Source organism: Pseudophryne corroboree, chromosome 2, assembly GCF_028390025.1.
Source record: "Pseudophryne corroboree isolate aPseCor3 chromosome 2, aPseCor3.hap2, whole genome shotgun sequence".
In the NCBI taxonomy this organism is placed as follows: domain Eukaryota; kingdom Metazoa; phylum Chordata; class Amphibia; order Anura; family Myobatrachidae; genus Pseudophryne; species Pseudophryne corroboree.
Window position 1 is genome coordinate 245,631,651 of NC_086445.1, and position 12,889 is coordinate 245,644,539.

At 44.3% G+C, this 12,889-nt stretch overlaps 1 protein-coding gene across 12 annotated transcripts in view; it reads left to right on the forward strand.

Annotated features, from left to right (window-relative positions):
• DGKA (diacylglycerol kinase alpha) overlaps positions 1–12,889 on the forward strand; it is a 328,604-nt gene that overhangs the window by 288,835 nt on the left and 26,880 nt on the right. For all 12 annotated transcript variants that reach the window (XM_063952594.1, XM_063952597.1, XM_063952596.1 and 9 more), the window contains 5 exons: positions 1,162–1,248; positions 8,392–8,465; positions 11,531–11,605; positions 11,707–11,792; positions 11,998–12,087. In XM_063952594.1, coding sequence (XP_063808664.1) covers positions 1,162–1,248; positions 8,392–8,465; positions 11,531–11,605; positions 11,707–11,792; positions 11,998–12,087 — 412 coding nt within the window. The remainder of the gene's footprint in view (positions 1–1,161; positions 1,249–8,391; positions 8,466–11,530; positions 11,606–11,706; positions 11,793–11,997; positions 12,088–12,889) is intronic.

A 12,889-nucleotide genomic window follows, 5' to 3' on the forward strand; every position in this document is an offset into this window, starting at 1 on the left:
ACAGGGCAGAACTGCGGACGCGTCCTCAGTTTCTCCCTAAGGTGGTATCAGCGTTTCACCTGAACCAACCTATTGTAGTGCCTGCGGCTTCTAGCGACTTGGAGGACTCCAAGTTGTTCGACGTTGTCAGAGCCTTAAAAATATATATATATATATATATATATATATATATATATATATATATATATATTTCAAGGACGGCTGGAGTCAGAAAGTCTGACTCGCTGTTTATACTGTATGCACCCAACAAGCTGGGTGTTCCTGCGTCTAAGCAGACGATTGCTCGTTGGATTTGTAGCACAATTCAACTTGCGCATTCTGTGGCAGGGCCTGCCACAGCCAAAATCTGTAAATGCCCACTCCACAAGGAAGGTGGGCTCACCTTGGGCGGCTGCCCGAGGGGTCTCGGCATTACAACGCTGCCGAGCAGTTACGTGGTCAGGGGAGAACACGTTTGTAAAATTCTACAAATTTGATACCCTGGCTAAGGAGGACCTGGAGTTCTCTCATTCGGTGCTGCAGAGTCATCCGCACTCTCCCGCCCGTTTGGGAGCTTTGGTATAATCCCCATGGTCCTGACGGAGTCCCCAGCATCCACTTAGGACGTCAGAGAAAATAAGAATTTACTTACCGATAATTCTATTTCTCGTAGTCCGTAGTGGATGCTGGGCGCCCATCCCAAGTGCGGATTGTCTGCAATACTTGTACATAGTTATTGTTACAAAAATCGGGTTATTATTGTTGGAAGCCATCTTTTCAGAGGCTCCTCTGTTATCATGCTGTTAACTGGGTTCAGATCTCAAGTTGTACAGTGTGATTGGTGTGGCTGGTATGAGTCTTACCCGGGATTCAAAATCCTTCCTTATTGTGTACGCTCGTCCGGGCACAGTATCCTAACTGAGGCTTGGAGGAGGGTCATAGGGGGAGGAGCCAGTGCACACCACCTAGTGGTCAAACTTTTAATTTTGTGCCCTGTCTCCTGCGGAGCCGCTATTCCCCATGGTCCTGACGGAGTCCCCAGCATCCACTACGGACTACGAGAAATAGAATTATCGGTAAGTAAATTCTTATTTTTTGTTATCTGCTTATACCCTCTGTCCACTATACGCCCTGTACCTTGTTACATATTTACACCTCAGTTCTCACTGTCTTTCTTTGCAGGAGCGGCAGAACAGCCAGAAGAACCTTATAGCTTCCCCAGAAGAAACGTCACAGAGCTTCAGCAGTGCAGAGGGCCAGGCATTGCGGGTGAGGTTGCCATAACATGACTATTGCATATACTGCATTCTTCTACTGACTTTATGTACTCTATTGAGGTTTCCATATTGTATGCTCAAAACCTGTCTAATTGTTCCTAGAAAATCACTACTACTTTACTACGAGATTAATATATATCTCGGGGGGGCAGTTAACCCTGTGTTAACACTGTCTTCATTATTCTCTTTAAGGACAAATTAGTGACAATTAAACCTAAAAAGGTTAAGTACTCCTACTAAGAGTTCATTTCAGAACTTACTCTTCCTCTGGCAGCCAATGGCATAGCAATAGCAGTAGTTGTGTAATCCTACAAACAAAAGTTGCACAGCTGACATTATAATGTGTGGAAAGATGCACAAGCAGTCATGCAAATTTGTGGCTGTGGGTATATTAAATAGTAGGTGTCATTTATGTAATACAGATACAAAGTTTGACTTAAATAAGTTACACGCAAGAACTGTGAATATTGTTTTGCTGTGACAGAGGATTGTTGATCAGTAGCAGCGGACAGAGGATTGCTGATCAGTAACAATGGACAGAGGATTGCTGATCAGTAACAGTGGACAGAGGATTGCTGATCAGTAACAATGGACAGAGGATTGCTGATCAGTAACAGTGGACAGAGGATTGCTGATCAGTAACAATGGACAGAGGATTGCTGATCAGTAACAGTGGACGAGGATTGATGATCAGTAACAGTGGACAGAGGATTGCTGATCAGTAACATCGGACAGAGGATTGCTGATCAGTAACATCGGACAGAGGATTGCTGATCAGTAACAGCGGACAGAGGATTGCTGATCAGTAACAGTGTACAGAGGATTGCTGATCAGTAACAGTGGACAGAGGATTGCTGATCAGTAACAGTGGACAGAGGATTGCTGATCAGTAACAGTGGACAGAGGATTGCTGATCAGTAACATCGGACAGAGGATTGCTGATCAGTAACAGTGGACAGAGGATTGCTGATCAGTAACAGTGGACAGAGGATTGCTGATCAGTAACATCGGACAGAGGATTGCTGATCAGTAACAGTGGACAGAGGATTGCTGATCAGTAACATCGGACAGAGGATTGCTGATCAGTAACAGTGGACAGAGGATTGATGATCAGTAACATCGGACAGAGGATTGCTGATCAGTAACATCGGACAGAGGATTGCTGATCAGTAACAGCGGACAGAGGATTGCTGATCAGTAACAGTGTACAGAGGATTGCTGATCAGTAACAGCGGACAGAGGATTGCTGATCAGTAACAGCGGACAGAGGATTGCTGATCAGTAACAGCGGACAGAGGATTGCTGATCAGTAACAGTGGACAGAGGATTGATGATCAGTAACATCGGACAGAGGATTGCTGATCAGTAACAGTGTACAGAGGATTGCTGATCAGTAACAGTGGACAGAGGATTGCTGATCAGTAACAGTGGACAGAGGATTGCTGATCAGTAACAGTGGACAGAGGATTGCTGATCAGTAACAGTGGACAGAGGATTGCTGATCAGTAACAGTGTACAGAGGATTGCTGATCAGTAACATCGGACAGAGGATTGCTGATCAGTAACATCGGACAGAGGATTGCTGATCAGTAACAGTGTACAGAGGATTGCTGATCAGTAACAGTAGACAGAGGATTGCTGATCAGTAACAGTGGACAGAGGATTGATGATCAGTAACATCGGACAGAGGATTGCTGATCAGTAACATCGGACAGAGGATTGCTGATCAGTAACAGCGGACAGAGGATTGCTGATCAGTAACAGTGGACAGAGGATTGCTGATCAGTAACAGTGGACAGAGGATTGCTGATCAGTAACAGTGTACAGAGGATTGCTGATCAGTAACAGTGGACAGAGGATTGCTGATCAGTAACAGCGGACAGAGGATTGCTGATCAGTAACAGTGGACAGAGGATTGGTGATCAGTAACATCGGACAGAGGATTGCTTTTCAGTAACAGTGTACAGAGGATTGCTGATCAGTAACAGTGGACAGAGGATTGCTGATCAGTAACAGTGTACAGAGGATTGCTGATCAGTAACAGCGGACAGAGGATTGCTGATCAGTAACATCGGACAGAGGATTGCTGATCAGTAACATCGGACAGAGGATTGCTGATCAGTAACAGCGGACAGAGGATTGCTGATCAGTAACATCGGACAGAGGATTGCTGATCAGTAACATCGGACAGAGGATTGCTGATCAGTAACAGCGGACAGAGGATTGCTGATCAGTAACAGTGTACAGAGGATTGCTGATCAGTAACAGTGTACAGAGGATTGCTGATCAGTAACAGCGGACAGAGGATTGCTGATCAGTAACAGTGTACAGAGGATTGCTGATCAGTAACAGCGGACAGAGGATTGCTGATCAGTAACAGCGGACAGAGGATTGCTGATCAGTAACAGTGTACAGAGGATTGCTGATCAGTAACAGTGTACAGAGGATTGCTGATCAGTAACAGTGTACAGAGGATTGCTGATCAGTAACAGTGTACAGAGGATTGCTGATCAGTAACATCGGACAGAGGATTGCTGATCAGTAACATCGGACAGAGGATTGCTGATCAGTAACAGCGGACAGAGGATTGCTGATCAGTAACAGTGTACAGAGGATTGCTGATCAGTAACAGTGTACAGAGGATTGCTGATCAGTAACAGTGTACAGAGGATTGCTGATCAGTAACAGTGTACAGAGGATTGCTGATCAGTAACATCGGACAGAGGATTGCTGATCAGTAACATCGGACAGAGGATTGCTGATCAGTAACAGTGTACAGAGGATTGCTGATCAGTAACAGTGGACAGAGGATTGCTGATCAGTAACAGTGTACAGAGGATTGCTGATCAGTAACATCGGACAGAGGATTGCTGATCAGTAACATCGGACAGAGGATTGCTGATCAGTAACAGCGGACAGAGGATTGCTGATCAGTAACAATGGACAGAGGATTGCTGATCAGTAACAGCGGACAGAGGATTGCTGATCAGTAACATCGGACAGAGGATTGCTTATCAGTAACAGTGGACAGAGGATTGCTGATCAGTAACAGTGGACAGAGGATTGCTGATCAGTAACAGTGGACAGAGGATTGATGATCAGTAACAGTGGACAGAGGATTGATGATCAGTAACATCGGACAGAGGATTGCTGATCAGTAACAGTGTACAGAGGATTGCTGATCAGTAACAGTGGACAGAGGATTGCTGATCAGTAACAGTGTACAGAGGATTGCTGATCAGTAACAGTGGACAGAGGATTGCTGATCAGTAACAGTGGACAGAGGATTGCTGATCAGTAACAGCGGACAGAGGATTGCTGATCAGTAGCAGTGTACAGAGGATTGCTGATCAGTAACAGTGTACAGAGGATTGCTGATCAGTAACATCGGACAGAGGATTGCTGATCAGTAACATCGGACAGAGGATTGCTGATCAGTAACAGTGGACAGAGGATTGCTGATCAGTAACAGTGGACAGAGGATTGCTGATCAGTAACAGTGGATAGAGGATTGCTGATCAGTAACAGTGGACAGAGGATTGCTGATCAGTAACAGTGGACAGAGGATTGCTGATCAGTAACAGTGGACAGAGGATTGCTGATCAGTAACAGTGGGAAGAGGATTGATGATCAGTAACAGTGGACAGAGGATTGCTGATCAGTAACAGTGGGAAGAGGATTGCTGATCAGTAACAGTGGACAGAGGATTGCTGATCAGTAACAGTGGACAGAGGATTGCTGATCAGTAACAGTGGACAGAGGATTGCTGATCAGTAACAGTGGACAGAGGATTGCTGATCAGTAACAGCGGACAGAGGATTGCTGATCAGTAACAGCGGACAGAGGATTGCTGATCAGTAACAGCGGGAAGAGGATTGCTGATCAGTAACAGCGGACAGAGGATTGCTGATCAGTAACAGTGGACAGAGGATTGCTGATCAGTAACAGTGGGAAGAGGATTGATGATCAGTAACAGTGGACAGAGGATTGCTGATCAGTAACAGTGGGAAGAGGATTGCTGATCAGTAACAGTGGACAGAGGATTGCTGATCAGTAACAGTGGACAGAGGATTGCTGATCAGTAACAGCGGACAGAGGATTGCTGATCAGTAACAGTGGACAGAGGATTGCTGATCAGTAACAGCGGACAGAGGATTGCTGATCAGTAACAGTGGACAGAGGATTGCTGATCAGTAACAGTGGACAGAGGATTGCTGATCAGTAACAGTGGACAGAGGATTGCTGATCAGTAACAGTGGACAGAGGATTGCTGATCAGTAACAGCGGACAGAGGATTGCTGATCAGTAACAGTGGACAGAGGATTGCTGATCAGTAACAGCGGACAGAGGATTGCTGATCAGTAACAGTGGACAGAGGATTGCTGATCAGTAACAGTGGACAGAGGATTGCTGATCAGTAACAGTGGACAGAGGATTGCTTATCAGTAACAGCGGACAGAGGATTGCTGATCAGTAACAGTGGACAGAGGATTGCTGATCAGTAACAGCGGACAGAGGATTGCTGATCAGTAACATCGGACAGAGGATTGCTGATCAGTAACAGTGGACAGAGGATTGCTGATCAGTAACAGTGGGAAGAGGATTGCTGATCAGTAACAGTGGACAGAGGATTGCTGATCAGTAACAGTGGACAGAGGATTGCTGATCAGTAACAGTGTACAGAGGATTGCTGATCAGTAACAGCGGACAGAGGATTGCTGATCAGTAACAGTGGACGAGGATTGATGATCAGTAACAGTGGACAGAGACTTGCTGATCAGTAACAGCGGACAGAGGATTGCTGATCAGTAACAGTGTACAGAGGATTGCTGATCAGTAACAGTGGACAGAGGATTGCTGATCAGTAACAGCGGACAGAGGATTGCTGATCAGTAACAGTGGACAGAGGATTGCTTATCAGTAACAGTGGACAGAGGATTGCTGATAAGTAACTTCTGGGGTAGATGTATAAAGCAGTGATAAGACTGGAGAAATGTGCCATGGCTACCAAATGGCTGCTACATATAGTTTTATAGAATGCACTCGATAAATGGTCACTTCAAAGCTGATTGGTTGCCGTGTCACACTTCTCCACTCTGATAACTGCTTCATACATGTACCCCTGAGGGAGAACGGAGTTCTAGACCAGCAAATAGAAACAGAAAGAAGGATGGGTAGGTTAGGACTACAGAGGCAAACTATGACTCATGGATATAGCAGAGAGATATCATATAGCAAACAATGGTGAGAGCCGCATAAAGAGCTCAACCAGGATCAGGAGTCCACCAAAGGCATAGGATGAATACCAAAATAGTTATTTAGCCAGACCCAGACATGATCAGTGCCAAGAGTCGATACAAAGATTCGGCAAAGGTTATGACAAGAATAACACAAGAATAGGGATGAGAGAGTATCTGACACCAAATAAAAAAAAAACATATATTCCTGGACTATAGCAACCACATTTCCCTTTGTGATTACCCACTGTACAGTGAGGCCCCAGGTCTTGGGTAGCATGAGGAACTACTAAAATAACAGGAGAGAGGGTGCATAAAGAAAGACAAACACGCAAGGGTTAGCAACAATAACTGAATGGGGTACATAGTGAATGTGATACCCAAACAAACTATGGGGGTAATTCCAAGTTGATCGCAGCAGGAAATTTTTTAGCAGTTGGGCAAAACCATGTGCACTGCAGGGGGGGGGGGGGGGGGGGGGGCAGATATAACATATGCAGAGAGAGTTACATTTGGGTGTGGTTTGTTCAATCTGCAATCTAATTTGCAGTGTAAAAATAAAGCAGCCAGTATTTACCCTGCACAGAAATAAAATAACCCACCCAAATCTAACTCTTTCTGCACATGTTATATCTGCCTCCCCTGCAGTGCACATGGTTTTGCCCAACTGCTAAAAAATTTCCTGCTGCGATCAACTTGGAATTACCCCCTATATTGTGTGCCAGAGACACAAAGCAACAGACTAAGGGGGTAATTCAGACCTGATCGTAGCAGCAAATTTATTAGCAGTTGGACAAAACCATGTGCACTGCAGGTGGGACAGATATAACGTGCAGAGAGAGTTAGATTTGGGTGGGTTATTTTGTTTCTGTGCAGGGTAAATACTGCCTGCTTTATTATTACACTGCTAGATTTCAGTTTGAACACACCCCACCCAAATCTAACTCTCTGCACAGGTTATATAATCTGCCCCCCCCCCCCCCCCCCCCCTGCAGTGTACATGGTTTTGCCCAACTGCTAACAAATTTGTTGCTACGATCAGGTCTGAATTACCCCCTAAGACAAGAATAACTGAAACAAGGCCATATGCTACAACTAAGTGTAAACAAGTGGCAAGCCAGATCAGAATATCTAAAGTAGGGCATGGCACAGAGTAAAGCCGCAAGATGCCCCAGCAACCTCTAGTGTACTGTACAAACAGGCCTTATATACTCATTTAATATGATGGGAAGTGACTACATATGAGTTAGGGCAGATAAGACCGACACAGAATGGAGAGGCAATATACAAAACAAGTAGTCCTGGGGTCGTAAGGGTGCTGGCCACAGTGTCAGGTGCAATTAAAAATACTCCCCCTGCCAGGACAGCTGTATGCAGACAATACACCAGTGCCTTTTAGTTAACGCATGTCAGCCATTTTAACTATATCGAGTATTTACAAAGAGCAAAAATCATGCCCAACAGCTTGCACTGAGTGACTGGGCTGCTGCAGAGATCATCATTTGTCTCAGTGTATGTTTCTATATTGTCATTAATTGGTTATTTGCTGTACATTTGCTGTGATAATGTGAAATGTAACAGCAATAATAATAATAATAGGTTTAATTGCCCCTAAAACATCATAATGTGTCCATACTGTGTGTCATATATGTATATGTATTATTATTATTATATATTATAATATTATACTTCTACTGAATCATACTGCTTGTAACAGTGTGGGGGTGACAGTGCGACGTGTAACAGTGTGGGGGTGACAGTGCAACGTGTAACAGTGTGGAGGGAGTGTGTATAAATACTGTATCATTTACACATCTATCATACTGTTCTCCTTTCATTGTCTTATCTGTAATCCAGCCATCCGTATTGTTACCTACAGTATGTCGTTGTGTTTGCAGGTAGTGCCAATATTAGACACTCACCCTCTACTCGTCTTTCTCAATCCAAAAAGTGGAGGAAAGCAGGGAGAACGGTGAGTATGATGATAACCTACCATCAAAGAAAGGTCTTCCTAACGTATGTCTGTGATTTAGGTCCCAAATAATGTTCTCTGTGTTCCTAAAATTCAAGTTTTTATTAGAGTATTTAAAGTATGTATAACAATAGGACACTGAAGCCTTACTCAGATTAGCTGCTATCCAATAAATGAAAAGTTTTCAAGTTTAGATGAAGAACTTTTAGGCTAAAATGTAAAATCGAGCAATAGTGATGAGCAAGTGTTCTAAGCAGGAACTTACCCCATGGGAGGAGGTCCACAGTACAGTGTTCCACACCTGCCTTCTTATGGACTTATCAATATTACTCCATGGTCTCTGCTAAGCCCTGATTTAGTTGCTTCAAATCCTCTTCCCAGGCATCAAAGGAGCATCAGAGAATTATCTTATTGACTCATTTCAAAGAGTTTTAAGTCTGGTAAAACAATGTTGGTAAGGAGGTCCTTTATAAAGCAGGTTAGCCTCAGCAGTGAATAAGGGGTCAAGCAGGACATTGATTGGAGATTAAAGATCCTTACAAGATAAAAGCAGAATTTGATAGGGGATTAGCTGAGGAATTGGAGGAAAGGTGAAATGTACAGATAGAACCATAAAGAATTACTAGTAACTGAAATAAACGCAAACGTTTCAGATGCCCATCTGTACTAAGGATATTTAGAAAATGACTTTGACTGCAGGTCGGCCTTTTGCTGCAGTCTCTGTAATTCTGATATTGCTAATTACTGTATTGTGATTTGTGTCAAACACACAGACTTCTGACACACACACACACTAAAGGTGGGTACACACTAATAGATATATCTGCAGATCAATTGATCTGCAGATATATTTATGTACGGATCGAGCAGTGTGCTGTGCAAACACACTGCCCGATCCGTCGGGGGACTGACGTAATGAACTGGGCGGCCGTGCGTGCGCCCGCCCAGTTCACCTGTCAATCACCGCCGGCCGCCGCAGCATGTGTACGGGCGGTCGGACGACCGCCCCGTACACACACAGCGACGCGCCAATATATCGTTAGATATATTGGCCGTCGGCTGTGCTGCGTGGCCGACGCGATACGTCTGTGAACGACGGAGTTCACAGACGTATCGGCCGTACACACTGGCCGACGGTCCCGCGATATATCGGCCGTTCAAGAGAACGGCCAATATATCGACCAGTGTGTACGGGCCTTAATACAGATGTGTCCTCATACATCATTGCTGCAGTTGCGCCAAACAGCCCCTCTGTGCGCGCCAGGTCCCATGAGACTCTGATTCCGTCGGGCATCTTTTGCCAAAAATGTGACTTAAGCTGGGTACACACTGGCAGATATATCTGCAGATGGACACACTAGCAGATATATCTGCAGACGGTGGTTGTTCATACACACAGAAAGATGCACCAATATATCTTAAAGACATATCTGCTGTTCAATCTATCTGCAGCTATATATGCAGATGGGGACTGTTCATACACACTGAAAGATGCACTAATATATCTGCAGATATATTGGTCATCTGCTGCGTTGCACAGCAGATGCAGTATATCTGTGAAATACGTCTTTCACAGACATATTACTTGTACACACCTGCAGATCAGCAAAATATATATTGGACAACCAACTGATTGGCCAATATATCTGCCAGTGTGTACCCAGCATTAGTCGCAACGTAATACAACTAGGATGCACCAGGAGACTGTGCTGATTAATTTGATATGCAAAACTTGTATTAGTGCGACTGAGTCTCTGAATCTGTATACGAAGTGCTACAATGTTCTGTTGTGCTCCGTATACAATCTCCGTCACACAGGATATACAAGTGTCGTATAGCAAATGAATAGGCATAGTCTTCTGGTGCGTCCTAGTCACATTGTGTTGTGGTTAAGACGCATTTCTTAAAAAGAAGACGCCCAATGCTAGCAGAGTTGCACAGGACCTGTTGGCTCAGTCCTGCCAGGCACCTCACGGCGCCAGGGCCGTCTTAACAGTAGTGTAGGCCCTTGGGCACAGCAATGCACTGGGCCCCCTACCCATCCTCCAGTGGTAGGGGTGGAGGGTGCTATTAGCGACAGCTTTGATGTCCTGTGGGCGGTAGGGGAGTTCTATCTTCCGCTCAGCATGTAGGACCTGGAGCAGTAATTTCTGCTAATTACTCCTTTACTACACAGATGGGGTGGGAGGGAGAACACTAAACTGTAGAAGGGTGCATTGGGCTGAATGAAGGGGCCCTGGTACATGACTTCCAGGGTGCTATGGGGTGTTTAATACGTAGGGTAGGGTAGGATAGTGGAATGGGCTTAATATTTATCATTTTCTGGTTGGAGGGCATCTTGCTTGACTGCAGACTCATATCTCAAGTTCCTGGAAATTGATTTCGTAGCTTTGAATGGGATAAAAAAAAGCTATAGAGCTCCCCTTTCAGGAGGTACTGGGGACTTGGGGATCAGAGTTCAGGAGCCAGAGCAATCCACCAATAAAAATATAAAACTGCATACCAGGCATGTGGATCTGGGGCAGTGTCCACCTGCTTGATTGCTGATATCTCTGGTTCTAGGCATAGTAGAGACAAGCTGCTAGTGCCCACTGAAAGAGGAGAGCCCCAACTTTTACAGTATACCATCAGAAACACTCAAAGTTAGACAGAACCTGAGATATCTGGCTGGGAAGAGCAATTAACAGGCTTGGATGGGGACCACTGCTTTAAAGTCAGATATCTCCGGTTCCCCAGGGCCGATTTTCAAAAATCTGGTACCCCTGGAAAGAGGGGACCCTCAGCTATCATCCTAGGGCCCTTATACTCCTGGGGCCCTTGGGCAAGAGCCCATTGAGCCCATACGAAAAGACGGCCCTGCACGGCGCTTGGCATATTTAGGCTATATGGATGAGGACACATCTGTATGTTTAAGATTTGTAATATTTTTATATTAGACCCTTAGTTTTCTATTCTGTTTAACTTGTGTTCTGTTTAACTGGTTTTGTGTTCTGTTTACCTTATACTAAGTACAAGTGTTGAGTTGTTGCTGTTGAATTGTGTTGAATTTCTCTCCTTTATTACAGAGTTCTTCGCAAGTTCCAATATCTGCTGAATCCCCGACAAGTCTATAACCTGCTAAAGGGGGGCCCTGCACCTGGGTAAGAAGGGCTGTGAGAGGGAAAAAACGTAACATTATAGAAATGTATTTGGCAAATACTAATGTTTCCTAACTATACATTTACTGTTATTTTATCAACAGGCTGAATTTTTTCCGGGATGTTCCTGATTACCGGATCCTGGTGTGTGGTGGGGATGGTACTGTTGGCTGGATTTTGGATGCCATTGGTGAGAGGAAGAGACATTTCATGGGGTTGCTTTAGGCTTCTGAGAACTAATATAGGTGATAAACCAGTCCACTGCCCAACACGTAAACTGTCCTTACTCTGATTACATCCAAACTCAGACTTATATCGCATAGTGACGGCTGTGTTATGGTGTTACTTGGCTTTGCAGCCATGTACTTTGTCTGATTAGATCTCATCTTTTGTAGATAAAGCCAATCTCCCAGAAAGACCACCTGTTGCTGTGCTGCCCCTTGGCACTGGCAATGACCTTGCGCGATGTCTCCGATGGGGAGGAGGTGAGGCTCCATCATATTATACTAGCTGTTCTACCCATTCTACTCACAGGAGTTTCTGATTTTTATGGTTGTACATATAAAAGAGTGCTAAAAATTTGGTAGATCTATAGAGATGTAAATTTGAGACGTCTTAATGTAAGTAAATATTAATCCATGGTTCTTGGCGTTATCCGAGGAGCACCCATAGCAGATATGGTAAAAAGTGACAGGACTATTTTTGTAGTTTAGGAGGTGCAATACAAATTTTGATCGATTGTCCGTTTGGGCATTATCGTTCACGCAACACAAGCCACGCATCGGTAATGACGTCATTATGTCAACCCCCTGTTCATCCCCTTAGGGGAGGTTTATTAAAATTCTAATTACGTTGTTTTCCTATTTCCCACCTGCAGAATACCTATGTTACATTTCAGCTTCCTAACATATCGGGAAGTAAGAGACTTAGTGATGAGTCAGTCAGTGAGGGCTTTCGCATTTATATACTGTATATATAGATTATGTTGGAGTAATCTAAGCGTTTTGCCAGTCTGGAGAGACAACTCAGTAGCGATCTTGTGGAGGACAAGAGTTATTGGATTTACCTGGATGTACAATTGTATTTATATAGTATCTCTCACAAAGACCGGTATCATTGGTTATATAGCACATTACTGTAATGCTGTCCTGCCTAATACAAGGAACTAAAGGTAAATACATATACAGTCCTGTTTCCTATGGCAGAGAGTTTACACTGTAATTAAGTGTTGAGTTGACCGGAAATTTAGTGGGTGCCAGGGATTGAAGAAGCTTACAAGATAAAAGT